The 22,500-nt window shown below is 42.5% G+C and overlaps 1 protein-coding gene across 1 annotated transcript in view; it reads left to right on the forward strand.

Moving 5' to 3' along the window:
* The window catches only part of fat4 (FAT atypical cadherin 4), a gene marked incomplete at its 5' end in the record, with an annotated part of 100,002 nt that extends 77,791 nt beyond the window's left edge, over nucleotides 1-22,211 (forward strand). Inside the window, 11 exons of the mRNA XM_079631591.1 lie at nucleotides 213-393; nucleotides 1,842-2,092; nucleotides 2,180-6,535; nucleotides 7,795-7,899; nucleotides 8,194-8,501; nucleotides 11,584-11,669; nucleotides 12,323-12,502; nucleotides 12,835-12,959; nucleotides 13,702-13,919; nucleotides 15,690-15,951; nucleotides 18,905-22,211. Coding sequence (XP_079487717.1) covers nucleotides 213-393; nucleotides 1,842-2,092; nucleotides 2,180-6,535; nucleotides 7,795-7,899; nucleotides 8,194-8,501; nucleotides 11,584-11,669; nucleotides 12,323-12,502; nucleotides 12,835-12,959; nucleotides 13,702-13,919; nucleotides 15,690-15,951; nucleotides 18,905-20,787 — 7,955 coding nt within the window. The 3' untranslated portion in view covers nucleotides 20,788-22,211. The remainder of the gene's footprint in view (nucleotides 1-212; nucleotides 394-1,841; nucleotides 2,093-2,179; nucleotides 6,536-7,794; nucleotides 7,900-8,193; nucleotides 8,502-11,583; nucleotides 11,670-12,322; nucleotides 12,503-12,834; nucleotides 12,960-13,701; nucleotides 13,920-15,689; nucleotides 15,952-18,904) is intronic.
* Nucleotides 22,212-22,500: the final 289 nt, after the last annotated feature.

The raw sequence follows: 22,500 nt of genomic DNA on the forward strand, positions 1-22,500 counted from the left end.
TTGTGAGTCTTCCGGGTCCTCTAACTGCTACACTAAACTAACGCTAAACTAAATAACATGAAACCCATCACCAAAATTACCACCAGCTGTTAACATAAAGTATAAACTTGTGAAACAAAAACATTAAATCAGCACAAAAGATTTTCGATTCCCAAATCCCAACCCTACACACATACATATTGATAAATGTGCTTTTCTCTTTGTGTTTGTAGGATCCCCATCTCTAAGCGGTTCTGGGACTGTGATGGTGCTGGTTGGTGATGTGAATGATAATATCCCATCATTCAGCTCGATGTCTTTCCACACGACTATTCCTGAGGATGCTCCCACCGGAACGGATGTCCTGATGCTCAACAGCTCAGACTCAGATGTCGGACTCAATGGAGTGATCAGGTAAAACACACAATACGGACTGAAACCAAAACATACAATATTACTTTTTGATGTTTAGTCTCTATATGAGTGGGTGATTTTTTCTTTCTTTAAAAGAAAATGTTGATAACACTTTACTTAAAGCCCTTATGTATAATGCATTATAAAGGTATTTATAATATTGAAATATACAAATTTGGAAATTGGTTGTTTGCCATGTGTTTTAACGCATTATACTTTCTAAAGGCGTGTTCAGTGAATAGATAAGTATTATAATGTATCATAACAATTATTCATGAGACCATACAATGCATTGTAAGGTGCATTACAAGGGAGAATTTCTGCATTAAAAATACTTTTATAATGCATTATACATAAGGGTTACCAAAATGTTTAGCCACGTCACACACACACATATTCCCATACAACACTAGCAGTCGGTCATGTATCTGTGAAGTGAGCTCACGGGGGGCAACGTGTTCCACTTTCCCAAAAACGTGCTAATGAGGATTATAATGAAGCATGACAGACAGATCAGAGTCCAGTTGGTGGAAACAAGACATCAGTCCTTAATACTTCACAGAACCAGCTCCTTCCATCAGTGCAACATCATAGTTCTCACCGATCATGTGTCGCTCGTGAACTTGCGTGACTGTGGATGATGTTGTTGTCATCTCGCTCGGGTTGTTTTTCACACTTTGTTCTGTAATTTGTGGAATTCCCGTCTCACTGACACAAGCGCACGGTGAAGTTGCCATGTGTGCATGTTACTGTCAGAACGAGTTTGTGTCACAGGCCCCGAAAATGAACCTCACGGAAACACAAAACAGCATGGGGACGATTCGAATGTTGTGTTTCTGATCAGTGCGGGTTCACTGATGCTTAGCTGAGAGAACATGCTGTGGGAGTTATGAAAGAAACTAAAAGATGAATCAAGAATTAATCTTCCCCTCACCCATAGGATAACAAACTTGGAGAATAAAGTTCTGAAGTCTTGCAAAAAAGTGGGGCAGGTGCGTCGCTGGGATGTTTTTTTGGAGAGAAACATCCCAGCATGCAATAGCCATCATTTCACCGTCTAGGTTAACTATAGACCCGATATAGTCTGGCTATGAGTAACCCACTTCTAACCAAAATAACCTTGCATTTGGATACATGTCGTTTTTGGCCAAATAACTTGCGAGATGTATGATATTCCATCATGTAAGCAAAGTAAACAGTGATTACAAGGTGTTTGGTTTAATTTCTAGCTGGGATGTTAAATAAAATGTATCCTTTTTGCTCAAATAGTAGAGCATAGAGCTAGAATAAACTGATAGAACTGATAAAATGTGTACTTTAAATGCAATGTAAGTCACTTTGGATAAATGTTTCTGCTAAATGCATAAATGTAAATATCTGAAAACCAAATGGAATCAAATATCTTGATATCTGGGTAGTATTGAATCTGTTGTGTTTGTGATTTACAGTTACAGTCTCAGTGGTGGGGACGGTCAGTTCTCCATTAACCCGTCCACAGGCTTGATCATCACCAGTTCCCTGCTGGATCGTGAGTCGCGGGCGAGTTACCAGTTGCTGGTGGTGGCATCGGACGGTGGACAACCCACACCGCTATCTAGCTCTGCCACAGTATCCGTGGTGGTGTCCGACATCAACGATAACCCTCCACGGTTTCACCATCATCCATATGTCACGCATATTCCTGCTTCTACTTCTACAGGTGCGTCATCTGTGGCAGGAGTTCAAGGTTTCATTGAGTTCTGTATGTTCGATCAGCATCTAATCACTTCTGTTCTGTTGTTGGCAGGCTCACTGGTCTTTGCAGTCACAGTAACAGATGAAGATTACGGCTCAAATGCTCAACTTCACTATTCGCTCACCGGACGCAATTCAGAAAAGTTCAAAATTGACCCGATTAGAGGTGCCATTACTGCCAATGAAAAACTCACTGGGAGTTCAGAGGTCACCTTCACAGTCCATGTAAAAGATGGAGGCACCAACCCTAAAACCGACAGCACGACAGTTACAGTTCGCTTCGTAACTGGAGGAGACTTTCCCCATATTAGACTCAAGGAGAAATCCTTCACCTTCCCAGAAAGCCAACCCACAAACACTGTTGTAACTAAGGTGACCGGTTCATCACCCAGGGCAGGTCCTTTGTCGTACTATATTGCAAGCGGAAACCTGGACAATGCATTCCATGTAGATCAACTTTCAGGAGAGCTGTCTATCAAAAATCCTCTGGACTATGAGAATATTGAGAAGTACGTCTTGTGGATAGAGGCCCGAGACCAAGGCTTTCCTCCTTATTCGGCCTATGAGAAAGTAGAGATTGCAGTGCTGGACGTTAATGACAACAGTCCTGTTTTCAAGCAAGAGCCGTTCCATGCTGAGATTCTAGAAAACCTCTCACCTCAACGTGTGCTTATTGTCTCTGCATTTGACCAGGACAGCGGACCAAACGGGCAACTTGACTTTGCCATCATTGATGGCAACAAAGAAAACAGCTTTAGCATCAACCGGGCAACTGGTGAAATCCGCACAACACGACCACTGGATCGAGAGAAGGTCACTCAGTATTCTTTGAGGGTGAAGGCGACGGATAGAGGCAGCCCTCCGAAAAGCACGGCAGTTAAAGTCTTGATCAGTGTGTTGGACGTTAATGATAATGCACCCAGATTCTCCAAAATCTTCAGTGCCACTGTACCTGAAAATGCACCAGTGGGCTTCACTGTGACCCGAGTAACCACCACTGACGAGGACGCAGGAGCTAACGCTATAAGTCGATACTCCATCAGCGACGCAAGTATTCCCTTCATCATCCACCCCAGCACAGGAGACATCACTATCAGTAGACCTCTAAACCGAGAGGACACAGACCACTACATTGCCAAAGTCTCAGCACATGATTCAGGATGGGCGGTTAGCACAGACGTCACAATATTTGTGACAGATGTGAATGATAATGCTCCAAAATTTAGCAAGCCGTCATATTACCTAGACTTTCCTGAGCTGACGGAGGTTGGATCCATTGTGACTCAAGTCTCTGCCACAGATCCTGACGAGGGATTCAATGGTAAAATATTTTACTTTATCAGATCTCAAACAGAGTACTTCCGAATCAACTCCAGCTCTGGCGAGATCTTCATCAAACAGCAGCTAAGGTATCAAAACTCAAGTGGCCACAGTAACGTCAACGTAAACCGGCATAGTTTCATCGTCACCGCTTCAGACAGAGGCATCAAGCCGCTCATGAGCGAAACCACAGTTATCATAAATGTTGTTGATAGCAATGATAACCCTCCCATGTTTGAATCTTCTTTTTACTTCACTCCTGTCACTAAAAGTGTAAAAGTCGGCACCAAACTCCTCAAAGTCACAGCCCATGATCAGAAGGACTTTGGCCTGAACTCTGAAATAGAGTATTCAGTATCTGGAGGCAACAGTTCTAGCAAATTCCGCCTGGATAAACAAACTGGATCAGTTACAGTAGCGTCCTCACTCACTGCAGACACTAATAAGGTTTACCTGCTTGAAATAACAGCAAGTGACAAAGGGAACCCTCCTCTGTCCGCTAAGACAACAGTCAGAATAGCTGTTACAGAAGAGAACCATCACACTCCAGAGTTTTCACAGAACCAAGTAACAGTCACTGTGTCTGAAGGTCTGGCTGTCGGCACGGCCATCCGCACCCTATCAGCACGAGATAAGGACAAGGACAAGCAAATGAACGGCCTGATTACGTACAACATCTCCTCAGGTAATGACGACGGCTTGTTTTCAGTTCACAGTCAAACAGGCGTTTTATCCCTAGCAATGCCACTGGATTATGAGACAAAACCGAAGCATGAACTCAGAGTTTCTGCAACAGACGGAGGGTGGATTGCCAAGACAAGCTATGTTACAGTTAACGTCCATGTTACTGATGTAAATGATAACCCTCCAGTGTTCGACCCTGTTGAGTACTTCCCAGACGTGCAGGAGAATGTCCCCAGTGGCACTACTGTAGTAAAAATGAATGCAACAGATAAAGACTCTGGGCCAAATGCCCTGATGGCATACGTCATTCAGTCATCAGACAGTGACTTGTTCATTATTGACCCCAATACAGGAATCATCACCACACAAGGCTTCCTGGACTATGAAGCTAAACAGGTGTATCACCTGACTGTCAAAGCCTTTAACGTTCCAGATGAGGAACGATGCAGCTTTGCATATGTTAACATTCAGCTGAAAGGTGCTAATGAGTATGTCCCTCGTTTTGTGTCAAAGCAATACTACTTTGAGGTCTCAGAGGCGGCACCTAAAGGCACAGTCATTGGGGAGGTGTTCGCTAGCGACAGAGACTTGGGAGAAGATGGCGTAGTGTATTACTTGATTTTTGGCAGAAGCAGAAAAGGGGGTTTTAGCATTAATAAAAAGACAGGTCAGATCTACGTCTCAGGACCACTTGATCGTGAAAAAGAAGAAAAGATTTCACTCAAAGTCTTAGCTAAGAATGCAGGCAGCATAAGAGGGGCAGATATTGATGAGGTGCTTGTGAACATTACAGTTCTAGATGCCAATGATCCTCCATTATTTACCCAGGAACTCTATGATGTTCAGGTTAATGAGGGACTGTCTCCTGGAGGCCTGGTTACATTCGTCAGTGCTGAGGATTCAGATTCTGTCCCTAGCTGGAGCAGATTCACCTATGCCATTGCTGCCAACTATGAAAGAAGTACTTTCAACATCAATTCTCAGACAGGACAGGTGTCTGTGGCATCAGAACTGGACAGGGAAACCATTCCAGTGTACAACCTCACCATCCTGGCAGTAGACTCAGGTTCTCCAGCTGCCACCGGCAGTGCCATTTTAATTGTGACTCTGGAGGACATTAATGATAATGGACCAACTTTGGTGACTACAAGTGGGGAGGTGATGGAGAACCAGAGGGCAGGAACACCCGTGATGACGCTCAGTTCAAGTGATCCAGATCTTGCTCCAAATCAAGGCCCGTTCTCCTACAGCCTTGTCAACACTGGCGCAGCTTCCAGCTACTTCAGCCTCAGTCATACCGGTGAGCTGACCACCAGCAGGGAGATAGACAGAGAGCAGATAAGTGATTTCTACCTCTCTGTGATTATCAAAGATTCTGGAATTCCACAGATGTCCTCGACCGGAACTGTCCACATTAAAGTTAATGATCAGAATGATAATCCCTCAGAGTCTCGCTCTGTAGAGATCTACGTCCATTATTTTGGAAATATGTTCCCTGGAGGATCACTGGGGGTGGTGAAGCCACAGGATCCAGATATACAAGACACATTCCAGTGTTCTCTGACTCCACCGGCGGCTGCCCTCTTTAGCATTCCCACAGGTACCTGTGACCTCAGCTCAAACACTCGCTCCACAGATGGCACTTTTGATTTATCAGTGCGTAGCAGTGATGGCGTCCATGATGCCGTCAACAGCCATGTACGTGTTTTCTTCATTGGATTCAATAATGCCACAGTGGACAACAGCATTCTTATACGTGTAATATCCCAAAGCGCAAGCGACTTCCTTACCAATCACTACCTCAGTTTCCTGCGTATCGCCAATTCACAGCTAGCCGGTTTAGGCACCGGAGTGCAGATTTATGGGGTGTTTGAACTCAACAACAGCACTTTCTTGATGGCAGCGGTCAAGCGCGGACATGGGCAGTACGTCAATCCAAGTGGAGTGGCCACTTTCTTCCAGAGCATCAAGGAAATTCTGCACAGACAAAGTGGAGTTAAGATCGACTCCATGGACCATGATCCCTGCTCCCACAATCCGTGTCAAAACGGGGGCAGTTGCAAGAGGCGGCTGGGTGTTGGACCAGACATGAAGACTGAGGAGAGCGTCCCGATCATTCTCGTGTCAAATCGCCCCCTACAGCCATACGCCTGTAACTGCAGGCCTGGATATGCTGGTGCACTCTGTGAGATGGACATCGACGAGTGCCAGCCAACACCTTGCCACAATGGTGGAACTTGCCACAACTTGGTGGGGGGATTCTCTTGCTCCTGTCCAGAAGGTTTCACTGGGATGGCTTGTGAGAGGGACGTCAACGAGTGCCTTTCGAACCCCTGCCAGAATGGGGCACTATGCCAGAATTACCCCGGGGGATTTAACTGCCTGTGCAAATCTGGATTTGCAGGTACAGTCTTTCATCATTTGCACTTTACCAGTACACACAACCACAGATGTTATTCCAGACGCATACAGGCAGCTTGCACACAAGTTTGTTAACATTTTAGGCCAAGAAAAATATTTGCTTCTAAGTAATTAGAGGGGTGTTATAACCCAAGCATACAGCGGCCTTTGCCAAATGCAGTTTGCTTTTAGGGTCACAGACTGGGAGGTATCAGCTATGATGCAGATCAACTTGTCATGTTTACTTTAATGAAAGGAGATGATCAAATTCTCACCCTAATAAGGATATGGCTGTAAAACGCCTTCAGATTTCACCTGTGCTGTGCAGTTTTGGTTACTTTAAAGAGTTTAAGGAGTATCTGGCATTGAAAAAAAGTCATAGAAACAAATCTGCATTCATTTTGTATTATTTTTTAAATGCAGATATCTACAAAACATAAGGTTCTTTTGTTGAAAAAATTAATGTAGCATCTCCCATGTTTTTAAATACACAATTTTAACATGATTAGGGTGATTGTAAAATCAGTTTGTGTATGTGAATATGACTCAATGTCTGTGATTGTTGACTTAGAAAAAGCATGTGTGATAGCCTTAGCTTGAATCGGCTCTGTTTGGGCAGGTGTTGGCTGTATCTTTTGAACATTGCTTTCACAATGGAGCCGTAACAGAAGTTTTGTTTCAGGCTCTGAGTCATTATGATTCTTTTCTTATTCTGATCATAACAAATGACTGCAGTGCGTTCACATCGAAGGCCCCAGATAAATGAGGCTGCTAGAGAATTACACCTATTGACTTACAGTAGTTTGCATGCACTCCAGCTGAACCCCACACTTCCAGTTTTGCTAGTGGTGATGGAGTTTTCGTTCTTCATGCCATTTGTTTTATAGAGCGACATTCAGGAAGCAGAAAAGGAAAGATCTCAACTTAAGTTTATGCTTGATCATTTGTGTGTCCAGCCATCCTGTTGTTGTCATAGCGTATTTGTGTGTGTTTTATATCAGCACCCTTTTATGGGTCTCCCAGAACCAGTGCAGTTGATGTATATGTACACAGCTTATACCTTCATAACAGACTTTCACCCTAGAAACGTGGGTCCGTTTACAAGGTGTACAAATTTAAACTGCTTGTATTAGAAAGATAAAGTGCACCAGAGATGTGAGAGAGAGAGAAAACAGGGGGTTCTGGGAGACCCATGTGAGAACAGTCCTTGTTGTGTGTCATGCTCACCTCATTGTTTTCATTGGTGTTGTTTCATGAATTCAGGGAAAGCCTGTGACTCCATCATCAATTACTGTGAGTGTAACCCCTGTTTTAATGGGGGTTCCTGCCAGAACCGGGTGGAAGGCTATTACTGTCACTGTCCTTTTGGTAAGTCCTCATTTTAGCCCCAGGACTAGTTCAGGGTCCTACAAATGCTGCTATTAATTCTGGACTATGAGTGTGTGTGTGAGAGAGAGAGACTGTAATAGAAGATGCAGAAAAAAATGTGTTGTAGATTACAGAAAATGAATTGCAGTGTGAATTTGTCAAATGACACATACGGTAAATGCTCAACCTTTTGTGTGTGTGTGTTGTACCATGAATGTCATGGGTTGCCATGAATTTTTCACTGCAAGAAATTCCTCCGTGGCAGACAGGTAGTAAATCACTCTCCCTCCGCAGGTGTGTTTGGAAAGCACTGTGAACTGAACAGTTATGGATTCGAGGAGCTCTCTTACATGGAGTTCCCCAGCCTCGACCCCAACAACAACTACATCTACATTAAGTTTGCCACGTTGAAGGAAAACGCCTTGCTCATGTACAATCACGACAACCAGACCGGCGACAAGGCGGAGTTCTTGGCCCTTGAGATCTTTGAAGGCAAAATGAGGTTCTCGTTTAACTTGGGGAGCGGCACTTACAAGCTCATGACGACCATCAGGGTCTCAGACGGCCAATTCCACACGGTCATCGCCAGGAGGGCAGGAATGGTGAGTCCTTTCTGTCTGTCTATCAATCTAAAGTGCACATGAGGTCATGAAGATATTTCTCCTGAGATCTCACAGGTTTGGTGGACATGGGAGTGTTTTGGTGCAGATGCTTTACTAAGGCTTCTTGATCATTTGGCTTGAGTTTTATGCACCTGAGATTGCCAAAACTCTTAGATCACAGCTGTCTGTAAATAGTCAAGTCAAGTCAGCTTTATTTATACAGCGCTTTTTACAACACAGAATGTTTCAAAGCAGCTTTACAGTGATAACAGGAAAATAATGCAACAAAGTTTGTTTCCAGAAGAAAATAGCGTCACAGTCCAGCTTAAGTAAGCTCAGTGATGTTTCATTTTTGTTGACAAAAAGTTATTAATCTAGTTAATTTATATATATAGTCGGTCTGGAGAAAACCGTGATGTCATCCTCCAGCTCAGTTCAGTTCTCATATAATGGTGTCAATGCAGGAGATCAATAATATTGTTGGATATTAAATTAAAATTAAATAGCATGTAAAAAGACTTGGCCAGGCATTACTGCAAGACCTCACCATTGTGTGATCCGACGAATGTTCCCTGAAAAACAGGCTGCAAGTTTTGTGGGCCTCATGAAGGCCGTGTAGATCCGCGTGTCATGAGAACCCGGTCCCTACGGTGCAATAAAGAGAACCTGATCTGTGTGTTTGGAGAAGCGGATGTGGGTCACTTCGGTGGTTCTGTAGGGCCGTTTTCTTTTTTCCTTCTTTTCTTTCTAGACGTGAGCTTGAGCAGATGTTAAAGTCATACACGGCCCCTTGTTTTCCCCCGTGGAGAGAGCCGAACTCTGACAGTCAAGGGTACTTTTGTTTAGTTAAGATGTCCTAGTTTACCCCACAGCCAGATGCGTTGGATTCTGGCACGCCGCCTCAAGCTCATGGTTTTTCTGTTTACAGGAGAGTCGGAGTTTATCGAGAGCTGGTCTACTGCCACGTTTTTACTCTTCACTTGTTTCTAGTTTGTGTGTAGCAACATGGAAGGTTGATGGATTATAAATAGAAAATTAGAAATCTGCTTGCACACCCACACGCTGCATGTGTTTCCAAACGCCCTCCACAAGAGCAGCTCAAAGCCAAATATATTTAAATACACAGACTCTCAGAACGCTTTGGGTCCAGTTTCAGATTTTCAGACTGTCGTCGTCGATCCTAAAGCATTTACAGCCCAAGGTTATCACAGCATACACACGACAGCCATCGGCACTGATCCTCAACACACTCGTCTCTATAGATGATCTTCAACCAGAGGGAACTGGATAATATTCGGAATGTTCTGATCCATAATCATAATCACACACGGTTGGTTCGTTGGCCAGAGGAGAACTGAGAGTCTGGTTTCTCACGAGGGTTTTCTCCATTCTGGCACTGGTGGAGTTTCGGTTCCACTGTCGCCTTGGCATTTAATTTATTATTCAATTATTCAACAATATTATTGATCTCCTGCATTAACACCATTATATGAGAACTGAACTGAGCTGGACGGTTTTCTCCAGAGTGGCTATATATATATAAATTAACTAAATTAATAACTTTTTACAACAAAAATGACCCATCGCTGAACTTACTGAAGCTGGACTGTGACGCTATTCTCTTCTGGAAACAAACTTTGTTGCATTATTTTCCTGTTATCTCTGTAAAGCTGCTTTATACACTCTGTACGGCCCATACGGAAGTGTAATATATGACATATATGTCCCTATATCGCTAGTGACGCCGTCATATACGCTAAATATAAGACAATATATTGCTATCACATATATACATATCTCTATATGTTGATATTGGTTTTTAACATATATACATTTGCCATATTAAATGAGTATATTGACATATATTAATATGATATATATGTTTATTATTTATATAATACTGTATGTTTAATTTATATATGCCAAACTATTTACTATTTAACTATTTATTTCAAGTCTACATATCCACATTTCATTTCAATCTCATTTTCGAATCTTTTATAAATAAAATGTATGATTTATTATTATTTTACCTCTTCTTGACCAGCTCATAAAAACAAAACAAATACTACACAAATTCTATTTGAAAACGGATAATTATATATGTGACATGTATATAAAAAAACACTATTATACACATAAAATATATGGGCTGGTTTTATATGTCAATTGTTCCATTTTCTAATAGGTTTTATATATGTGGATATATTTAATATATGTATGTGTACATATATTACATTTCTGTATGGGTGTAAAAAGCGTTATATACGTAGATAAAGGAGACTTGACTCGACTTCTTCACTAAAGTGCTTCTGATACTCATTATTAAAGAACCGTTTCCTCAGTTAGAGAAGGTTTGCAGGAACATGTGACTCCTGGGAAAGCGAGCGCGCTGGGGTCTGGTTTAGTCTTTTTGAAGTGCAGGGAGACATTAATGCGATGCCCAGACGCTCGAGCGCTCAGGAAACGGTGTGTATCAGCGCTTAGCAGACAAACACCGCTTGTTTCCATTGTTAGACAGGATTTTCTGTTTATAGGCTGAGATTCCTCCGGAACGGAAGCGAAGTGTCGGGATTATCTGAACGCGGAGGTTGTGCTGTTGTGTGATGTCATGCCTCTGTACTTTTGGGAGATGTTTTTCTCCCGACCGTCTCCTCAGGAGGACTCATAAAGCACCGAGAGGACAGGACAGATCACTGCAGAACGTCCTGTGGTGATTTATATTCCAGCATCTGGGTGTCGTTTCTATCCTGGAGTATTAGGATAGTTCCATCCGAGGAGCACGCGACTGATGAAGACGTGTTATGAAACCCATTTTCATCATGAATACACAAATACATGAACACAGTGAAGGTTTAGAATAAACTCGACAAATACACAGATTTATTTATGTACTTTATTGCACAAATGCATTCCTACATGGTTTTAGTTTGATTTGGAAATGCATGTGAATGTTCTTTTGGATTTACAGTAACTTTCTACACTGTGTGTGTGTGTGTGTGTGTGTGTGTGTGTGTGTGTGTGTGTGTGTGTGTGTGTGTGTGTGTGTGTGTGTGTGTGTGTGTGTGCGTGTGTGTTAAAGGCGGCGTCTCTCACTGTTGATCTGTGTGGAGAGGAACAGGAATCAGGATACTGTGCGGTCAGCAATGTGGCCGTTCATACTGACTGGTGAGAAACACACATATTCAAATGTTAACTCATTTTATGTTTTTATTTCATTATATATATATATATATACACAGTGGTGGCCAACATTATGAGAACACTATATAGGCATATTTAAGGTTTCAATTGTTATGTTCCACGAGGACAAAGACCTTTGCCGGATGGAATCTGCTGGAACATTGCAAATGATGGACTGGTCCGAGTCCCGACCTCAACCCCGTCGAGGACATGTGGGGCGAGTTGGGAAATAAACTAGACAGATCTATTGTACATTGCGTTTGTCTTCAGTTGCAGAAGGCATGGGATATCAATAGTGTGGAAGTTCTCAGGGAATATAGACACTATGCCACAGAGATGTGAGGCTGTAATTGCTGCAAAAGCTGGACATGCCAAATATTACTGTTAAAAGTGGATAAAAACCGTACAACTTACTTCATCTGATATTTGTTGTTTCATGTTTCATGAACAATTTTTGGAGGCAAAAATTATTTCTGTCAAGTGTTTTAATAATTTTGGCCACCACTGTATACTGTATATATCACTTAACCTCATTTCCTTCGGTCAGTCGGGTTTAAAAGATTCGTCACGTTGTTGTTGTAAATCTACTTCTCTTCTGGAAGCTGAGTGTTGCGCTGATAATGTGTCTGGTGTCTCAGGATTCTGGATGTCCAGCCGAACCGTGTGTCTGTCGGGGGCGTGCGCTCCATCGAAGCGCTCCTGCATCGCAGAGGTCAGGTGGACACACACGACTTCGTCGGATGCATCATGGAGTTCGCTGTCAACGGGCGTCCGCTGGAACCGTCTCAAGCTCTGGCTTCACACGGCATCCTGGACAGGTCCGACACACACACGCACGCACACACGCACACACACACACACACACACACACACACACACACACACACACACACACACACACACACACACACACACACACACACACACACACACACACACACACACACACACACACACACACACACTCAGTCACACACACTCAGTCACACACACACACACACACACACAGAGTTGATTTGTCTTCAGGTGTCTGTTGCTTTGAAATCAGTGAAGCTCTTTTGCAAATATGCTAATGTTGGAGTCGCGGTCTCTTGTGTTGCTGAGATGTCCCCGCTGAAGGTGTGTGTGTGTGTGTGTGTTTCGTCCGCAGATGTCCCAGGTTGGAGGGTGTGTGTGTGTCCGAGCCCTGCAGACACGGCGGTACGTGTGTGGACATGTGGTCACGGCAGCAGTGCCAGTGCACCGAGGGCTTCACCGGACACATCTGTGAGAAATGTGAGTTTTGCTGCATAATCTGGTATATTTACATGTACATTTATGCATTTGGCCATCATTTATCCTCATATATAATATATATACGTTATATGTATCTCTATATATATAATTTATCTATATTTGTCCATTTATCCGTATATATAAATATTATTATATATATTTCAAGCATTGGTCAATTTTGAGTTTTTGTAAATTTTTCCTCCATAACATATATATCTTCTCTCAGTCTAGTGGAAAGTATCCAAAATACACTTTTAAATGTATATTTTCTTGCACTTTATCTTTTTTTGCATCTGTAGATTTCAATTACATTACAAATCTATAAAGTTTTTGTCTACACTCCAGCAGGACTTTTATTTTGTATTTCTATCTACAATCTGAAGGTTTTTACTGAGCAGTTTGTTCATATATCATTCACACTGATTTATAAAACAATTTATTCCTAAAAACATGTGTTTGTTTTGTTCGGCTGTTGGCAGTATTTTTTGATTTATGGAGTGATAAAAAGAGAAATCCAAAATCCCTTCTGTAAAAACGTTTAACTCTAACATGTCAACAAAATCAACAAGAATTTTGAACCCGGCTTTATCCAATGTTCAGATTTATGTTCTGGAAATGTGTGCAAATTAGTGCATACTTAATAACATTTCAGAAAAAAGATTTGGCTCACTGTACTGTGATTATAATCAGCTGGGCAAAATATGTTTTTGAATTTGACTATAAAATGATTGAACTCCCTCAGACATCACGGCAGACACGGCTCTGTCTCTGGACGGCTCTGGGCGTTTGGACTACGGTTTGAGTCAGAGCCGGAAGAGGGACGTGTTGCTGGCGCGAGCGCTCCGGGACCCGGGCCGACCCGTCCAGGAGTACAGCAGTCTGGAGCTGAAGTTCCGCACGCGCAGCGGATCTGGGACACTCGTGCACGCTCAGGAGAGCTACAACTACACCAGCGTCAGGGTAAGAGTTAGCAGTGTGACCGCACATCCGTCAGGCGGTGAGCGATGCGTCTGCCACACGTGAAATATCCATATTTATTATAATACCTTTATTTTGACACTCTCCACATCCTCACGTAATGACGCATTTCCAAAAGCGCGCATTTTCATCTACTTACCGTACTTTGGTTTTTATTATTTATTTATTATCTGCTTTACACACATGTGACCCTGGAGCACAAACCCAGTCTGGAGCCGCACGGGTATATCTGTGGCAATAGCAACTATACATTGTATGGGTCAAAATTATCCATTTTTCTTTTATGCCAAAAATCATGAGGATTTTAAGATCATGTTCCATGAAGATATTTAGTAAATGTCCTACCGTAAATATATAAAACATGTATTTTTGTGAGTGAATGCAGCACAATCGTGAACATAAATGCACAACTTTAAAGGAGATTTTCTCAATGTTTACATTTTTTTGCTCCTCAGATTCCAGATTTACAATAGTTGTGTCTCGACCAAATATTGTCCTATCCTAACAAACCACACATCAGTGGAGAGATTATTTATTCAGCTTATATACATCTGACCCTTGTGCCTGGTTTTGTGGTCCAGGGTCACATGATATGGTATCGTGGTGAACTGTCCGCTTTACACCCCTAGTAAGAGTGTGTGTGGCTCTCGGCCAGCTGGACTCGCTCGCCCTCCTCTCTCTCTGCATCTGAACAGTGAGAGCTACTACTCAAACACACACACACACACACACCGTATATCACAGCACAGTGTCGCACATCTCAGATTTGGCAGGACGGATTTTCCATTTCCAGGTTTTGTAGGTCTTTAAATCAGGTTTCCTCTGCGCTGCCGTTCTTCTCTGTCGTCGGCTTTTTCCGAACAAGATTATTTCTCCATCTCAGTGATGAATCCATCAGATCATCACATGACAGACACAGCTCCGTTACGAAACTCCGTGAGCTCGACTTATTTACCAGCTTCGGCAATATTGTATCCCTGGAATGTTTTTAATTGGCTTTTTTATATGTTTAGATTTCACTAATTATAAGTTTAGTTTAATTGCTTTATTTAATTTTTCTGTTGTAGTCAATTTTACAACCTCAGCTGGAACTTATTTCTGTTATTATATTATGTTTAGTTTAATTGCTAATCATTTTGATATGTGCTTCTGTCATTTTTTTAATTATTGTTTCTATTTATCTTTAACTTATTTTTCAGTTAGTAATTTTAGAACCTCAGCTGGAACTTATTTAAATTATTACATCTAGTTTAGTTTAATTGCCAATCATTTTGTTGTGTGTGGGCATCTCTCCTTTTTTTTAATATCTCTAGTTATCTTTATTATTATTTTTAGTTTTAGTAATTTTAGAACTTGAACTTGTTTCCAAGGCAACATTTATCCATCTAATATTTGTATTTTGTAGTTTTAGTTTACAATAACAATACTGAAGATCACTTATTTTTGTCTAATAAATGTAAAATGTGTCTAAATTGCATGTGTATTTTACTGAGAAGACAATCCCAGAATGCACTTTGATGAGCTCAGTCGGGAAAAAAGGCAAAATAATAATAATTCATCATTAAAATGCATTTTGATCTGTGAGCTGATGTGAATCTATTCAGACTGTAAAAATGTTGCAACACATCATCATGCTTTCTTTCTGAAATATACAAATAATACACAAATAAAAGCGCTATACAAATAAATGTGAATTGAATTGTATTGAAATACTCACATTGCATTCATCGAGTGTCTCTGTCTCGGTCTCAGTTGAAGAACGGACTTCTCCAGTACGTGTCTGACGCCGGAGTCGCCGGGAAGGTGGAGAGGATTGTGGGAGATGTGGTTTTGTCTGACGGTCAGTGGCACACACTTCTGCTTCAGAGAAACGGATCATCCACCGTCCTGCGGATCGACCAGTCCAGCTCCAAAGTCATTCTGCACAACACGCAGGACTTCGGAGGGATCGACGTACACACACTGTCTCTCGGTGGCGTCCCGGCCCGGCCCACACAGCAGAAAACCAGCCCGGGTCAGTTCCCATCAGTCCCCATTCTGGATAACCTCTTATATTTATATATATTGATGCCTTAAGTATCATTACAGAGCAAAACACTTTGCCCTGCATTGCAGTTTCTCTTAAAGTCCCCCTGTAGTCAATCATTTTATCCCTTAAAACTCAAAACCCCCAAAAAATCTTCATGCTTTCAAATATCTTGAATGTAACTCGACACCCTTGCCTCATTTAGTATGCGTGGTTCTATGAATATGCAAATGAGCCCCGCCTCCACTCACTCACTCAGAGATCCACTGGTGGACGATCACACGTTGATCTGATTGGTCAAGGTAGTGTGTGACGTCAGAAACACCAGCGATTTCAAACCGTGTTTTTGAGACTGTCTTTGGTTCACTGCAGTTTTAAGCAGAAAATACTCAGCAATGCTGTCGACTTATGAACTTACACATGATTTAAGCGTATTAATAAACCACATAGACACATAAACAACATTAAAAGCTGGATTTACAACACAGGGGGACTTTTTGCTGGTTTAAGTTCTCTCAGGAAACTATATTACGTAGCGAGCACTTTTTTGAGTCAACCATTTTATCCAAAGCAAACTTTTAAAAAATGTGTATAGGTTTTAAATTGCTCTTTTATAGATTTTCAACCTCTTACTTGCCATGAAAATAGCATTATGGCATTAAAACACCAACCAACCAATAATCCCAGTAATATTTGTGCTGCAAGCAGCTTTCTATAAAATGTAAATATTTTAATCTGCAGAAATGACAATGACATAATTCCATGTTAATTACAAACCAAACAAATTTAGCAATGAGAAATGTCTGACTCGCAGGCAGCGTATGCGTCATCGTTTGGCGCGGTCCCTCAGATTTTCTGCATGAATCAAACCTCGGGAGTGTTTTTCCTCTACGAGTGAAAGTGACAGGAGAGAGTTCAGAGAAAGTGTGTGTGTTTGTGTGCTAGGTTAGACAGAGGACTGCCAACAGGAAAAAACGTCTGAACTTTCCTCTGCAGGACTTGCACAGGGCAGAACTACTGTCCATTAAAAGCACTTCAGACACTCACTGAGAGAAAAGACACGACGTTTAGCCTGCGATAAGACTGGAATCTTTATTAGAGCTCCAGACAGACTGTGTGCGATGTGTTCAGTGAGGCCTCGGAGGAAAGCCTCTTGAAAACCTCAACTGTTCTCCTTCTCAGATGGGTTTTCCCTGAGAAAAAGAGTGGCTATAGTTTCTGAAGATATCACAATGTCTCAAACTGTGATTCAAAAGTCAAAAATGTATTTGAACATAATCTGAGCTGCTATCCACATTCATTTAGTCAACTATTCATTCATTTGTGACAGTCTCAGATTTACCTCTGATCACCAGCTAATGTTCTTATGTGGTCAAATTGAGCTGTTGTTTTTCACTGGACTAAATCAAAATATCAAATAAAATTATCCAAGCTATCTTGAGGTAAACATATTTTGTGCACGTAAGGTTCTGGATTCAATGGCTGAGAGAGAGAGAATGAAAAATAGAATTGGGCCAGTATGCTCCCCCCCCCCTTAATAAACAAAACCAAATGTTTTTGGTTTGAATGGGGCATAAATTCAATAAACATCAATTTACATTGTTGACTGCGTTGTTAGGCAACATGATAGTGCACGTCTGAATCAGTGACATCAAGATTTTTCCCAGATGGCGTAGTCTTTAAAGGTTGCATTTTTGGCTTGCAGGATACTTATGTTGAAAAGAAGAGTCTGTTTCTCTTCCTCCTGATGTAAAAACGACATTTGTTGATGTGTTTCCCAGGGGGAGAATTTTGTTCTATGTTGGCCTATGCTACAGCAATCAGAAACCCAAACAAAATGTCTCCCTGTGTAGCGTTAAACTAAGCAATGTCCATTTCTTCAAGTCAATCTCATGTCTTTGTCATGTTGTGGAAGCGCTAGTCTCCCGCAGATTGACTCGCAGCGTACAATCTTGTGTAATTTGCAGCTTATTTTGGCCAAAAATCTGTCCTCTTAGACAAGTACGTCTCCAATTGGTTCACAATGCGGCTGCTAGACTTTTAACAGGTACTCGTAAAAAAACAGCATGTAACACCAATTTTAGCCTCACTTCATTGGTTGCCTGTGCAGAAAATTGATCTTAAATTATTTTTGTATGTAAAATGTTATATTGTCTCTCAGATCAGAAAATCAGATGATCCGAGACATTCCAAGGACCAGATTGACAAAGCGCTGGAATAATCTACCTCTACATCTTAGACTGGCTCCTTCTTTAGGTTATTTTAAAGAAACCTGAAATCACATCTACTTGAATGAACGTTTGGTTCAGTAGGCTAATTGGCAAGAGGCTCTTAACAGATGTTGCTAGTCATTGTTTGTTTTAAAGTACATTTTATTTGTGTAATTTAATTTGAGATTGTACAGCACATTGGTCAACATTATGTTGTTTTAATTGAGAAAATATGTCTGACCAACATAAAAAGTGACCATTTAGTAGCCGTTTAGTGGCATGCACATTGGTTCCACTTTATTTCGATAGTCCACTTAAGACATTCTACTAACTATAAGTAACTTTGCAACTACATGTCAACTAACTCTCATTAGAGTATTAGTAGACTGTCTGTAGACTATAGTAGGTTATGGTTAGGTGTTAGGGTTCGGGTTAGTAGAATAAGTTGGCTTGTAGTTGACTTACTTATAGTCTGTTGGGGGAGCATCAAAATAAACTGTTAGCAGATATTAAGCATACAGTCTACTAATACTCTAATGAGAATTTGTTGACATGTAGTTACAAAGTTACTTATAGTTAGTAGAATGTCTAAAGTGGACTATCGAAATAAAGTGGAGCCAATGTACATGCCACTAAACGATCAATCGAGATAAAGTGTTACCAGTACATCTAAAGTATACTCTAACCATTTCTGAGTTTATTTGAGTTAATGTTCCTCTCTTTTTTTCTAGGTTTTGATGGGTGTTACGCCTATGTGAAATATAATGGAGAGATGCTCCCCTTCAGCGGTGATCACGGGACCGTTTCCATCTCCAAGACTGATCCCTCTGTGAAGATCGGCTGTCGTGGCCCAAATCTATGCGATAGCAGTCCATGCTGGGATGGGTTGATGTGCGTGAACCAATGGTACACCTACCAGTGTGTCCCGCCGGGCGACTGCACCTCGAACCCTTGCCAACACGGTGGAAGCTGCGTTCCCGGCATCCGTGGAGGCTTTACCTGCACATGTGAGGAGTCTTACACGGGAAGAGTGTGCGAGAGCCTGGTGGCCTGTCTGGGAGTCCGGTGTCCACAGGGAACGGAGTGCAAACTGGGAGCAAATGGAGGATTCACCTGTAGTCCAAGCGCCACCAGCGAAGAGATGGTTCTGCCAATATGGGCGGTTCCTGCGATCGTGGGCAGCTGCGCGACCGTCTTAGCGCTGGTTGTTTTAAGTCTCATACTTTGCAACCACTGCAAGGGCCGTAAGAAAACCAAAGTGCCAAAAGATGAGAAGAAAACAGAGAAGAAGAAGAAAAAGAAAAAGAAAGGCAGTGAGAATGTGGCTTTTGATGATCCGGATAACATCCCACCCTACGGAGACGACATGACGGTCCGGAAACAGCCTGAAGGAAACCCCAAACCTGATATCATTGAGCGGGAAAACCCGTACCTGATCTATGACGAAACCGACATTCCGCACAACAATGAAACTATTCCCAGCGCCCCGTGCGCAGGTCCAGAGGCCGACATGGAGCACTACGACATCGACAATGCCAGCAGCATTGCTCCATCAGATGCAGACATCATCCAACACTACAAACACTTCCGAAGCCACACTCCCAAGTTTTCCATTCAGCGCCACAGTCCTCTGGGATTTGCCCGTCAGTCGCCTCTACCGTTGGGTGCTACTACTAGCTACACCTACCAGCCGAGCTACACCCAAGGGCTCCGCTCGACCCCGCTCAGCCATTCAGCTTGTCCTACGCCCAATCCCTTGTCCCGCCACAGCCCGGCTCCCTTTACCAAGCCATCCTCCTTCTATCGTAACACTCCCACTCGGGAACTCAACTTGGCAAGGCGTGACGGAAGCCCTCTCGACTTCCACGGAGACGTGTGCCAACCTGGTATGTTCAACTATGCCACACGTTTGGGTCGGCGCAGCAAGAGTCCTCAAACCATGGCTGGTCACGGATCTCGTCCCGGGAGCCGCCTGAAGCAACCCATCGAGCAAATCCCATTGGAAAGCGGTCCGCCTGTAGGGTTGTCCATAGAAGAGGTGGAACGCCTCAACACACCTCGACCTAGGAACCCTAGCATCTGTAGTGCGGATCACGGGCGCTCTTCGTCTGAGGAAGACTGCCGTCGACCGCTCTCACGTGTCCGAAACCCTGCGGATGGCATCCCCGCTCCAGAATCCTCCTCCGAGAGCGACTCCCATGACTCCTTCACGTGCTCGGAGATGGAGTATGACCGGGAGAAACCCGTGTCCTACAGTTCTCGCATGCCTAAGCTTTCCCAGGTCAACGAATCGGACGCCGATGACGAGGACCATGGAGGGAGGCTCCGACCGAGGCGATACTCCAGTCGACGTGCCGAAGGAGGACCGGCCAGCGGTCACAACACACTCTCGGAGTATCAGCACCACACTTTACCCCACAAACTGGGCCAAGGGTCCAACAACTTCAACTGGGACAACCTACTGAACTGGGGTCCGGGGTTCACCCACTACGTGGACGTTTTTAAAGACTTAGCACTGCTCCCCGAGAACTCTGCTGCTAAAGAGATCGAAATGAAGAGTGGAGACGGCTCCATCACGATCCTGAACGAGGGCGAAGCCGAGCAGTACGTATGAGAAACACATCTGAGACTGGAGTCAGGAGCTGTGATGAAATATAATACTGATGAGATATTTGATTAAGACGAACTTAAATGCAGCAAGGCAGAGCACTGATTTAGAAAGACGTGCACCGAACACCCAACACAGTGTTAACACTGCTAGTGTCCATAGTTAAAAAATGCACATTGACAAATCTGGGTTTCAAACTGTATTTAGTCAAGCAAGTGCGCACACTAGGGGTTGCACAGACTCGTCGTCTCATTCTGACATTCGTTCATGTGTTGGGTCTCAGTTGACAAATCAAATTGTGTAACATGCAACGGTGCGTCCCAGTTTATTTGCATGCCATTATCTTTGTACAGTTTTGGCCAATTGTTTTTGTAATTTAGTCTAATAAAGTGAACCCAGAGCACTTTGCGCATTGTGAGTGAACCCCACTTGGTGCTGTGTACAACTGAGATTATCTAAACCTTGCATTTTCAATGCTGGATGCTGTATTGTGAGTCATTTATGTTGAGGTAAACAGTGATCATCTGACTAGTAAATGAATAGCTGTGCAACCCCTAGAATAAACACACACAGCCTGGAAGAGGAAGACACTTCCACAAACACACATATGAAATCAATCAGTTCTGCTCCGTCCGTCTGTCTGTTGACTGAGATCAGAACGCACAAATAAAGTTGGTCATAATGAGGGGTCGTTGTGACCCTCAGTGACTCTGGGCTCCGTCCAATTGGCTGATTTTCCTGTGTGTTAGTGCCTCGACCTCTAGGAATCAGATCCACGAGCTCGGTGTGAAGAGCAGGGCCATATTTGGCTCCGGTTCTTCGTGCTCCAGCCAAAAGAGAAAGAAAAGCTCTGGAACCGTCCGCCAAGAACGGGTGTTTCTCATCCTGAATAACTGGCTGCCGTCTAAAACAACACAACCTCCAGATATGAGATTAATCAGGCCTCTGCCTTCTGGATATTTGAGGATTTACGTTTGGGAGCACGGACACTATGACTTTCTATGGTTGTTTGTATTGGTGTATTGCAGGATTCGTACAAACACACTTGACCCGTCCAACGCAATGCCCATCTGCTATGAGACTATGAACTTGTGTACATTTTGTATTAATACGGAAGCTCTTTGGAAGTCAATGTTCTCTGTTGATATGTGTTTGTTTTTTTGTTGTTGTTTTATTTTGCTCTATGTTTTTAAAAATGTACTGTTTCTACTTTTTTACTGTTTATTAACTTAAAGGTTCATCAGCGTTTTTATGGATATTTTTCATATGCTGGAAATGAGGTTCCTACTTTCAGCGGAAGATTGAACTTCTTATTTTTTACATTTGTTACTTATGTAACATCAGTATTTTCCACTATTTTTATAAAACTATAACATAATGTCTGATTTATACGTGTAAAAGCCAATAACAGAATAAAAAAATATTTATTTAAAAATACTCACTTTTCATTTCAGTTTTGATGTGATGAGACTAAACTGAAAAAAAACAAGTTGTATTCAAGGATGAAATTCAAGGAATTTAGTCATAAACAGCTCCTTTCGTGGACAGCAATGTATCTGTATGAATTGAATACAACATTTGAGGGTTTGGACTAAATTGTGGCCCTGATGCGGGACAGAAAACACAAGCGTGACTTAGAACTAGTCCGGAAAACCTTCGTAATATGGTCGCACGGTCTATGTGGTTTGAACCATATTGGTTCAACAATATAGGATTTTT

This window comes from Phoxinus phoxinus, assembly GCF_949152265.1.
Source record: "Phoxinus phoxinus genome assembly, chromosome: 12".
Taxonomy (NCBI): Eukaryota; Metazoa; Chordata; class Actinopteri; order Cypriniformes; family Leuciscidae; genus Phoxinus; species Phoxinus phoxinus.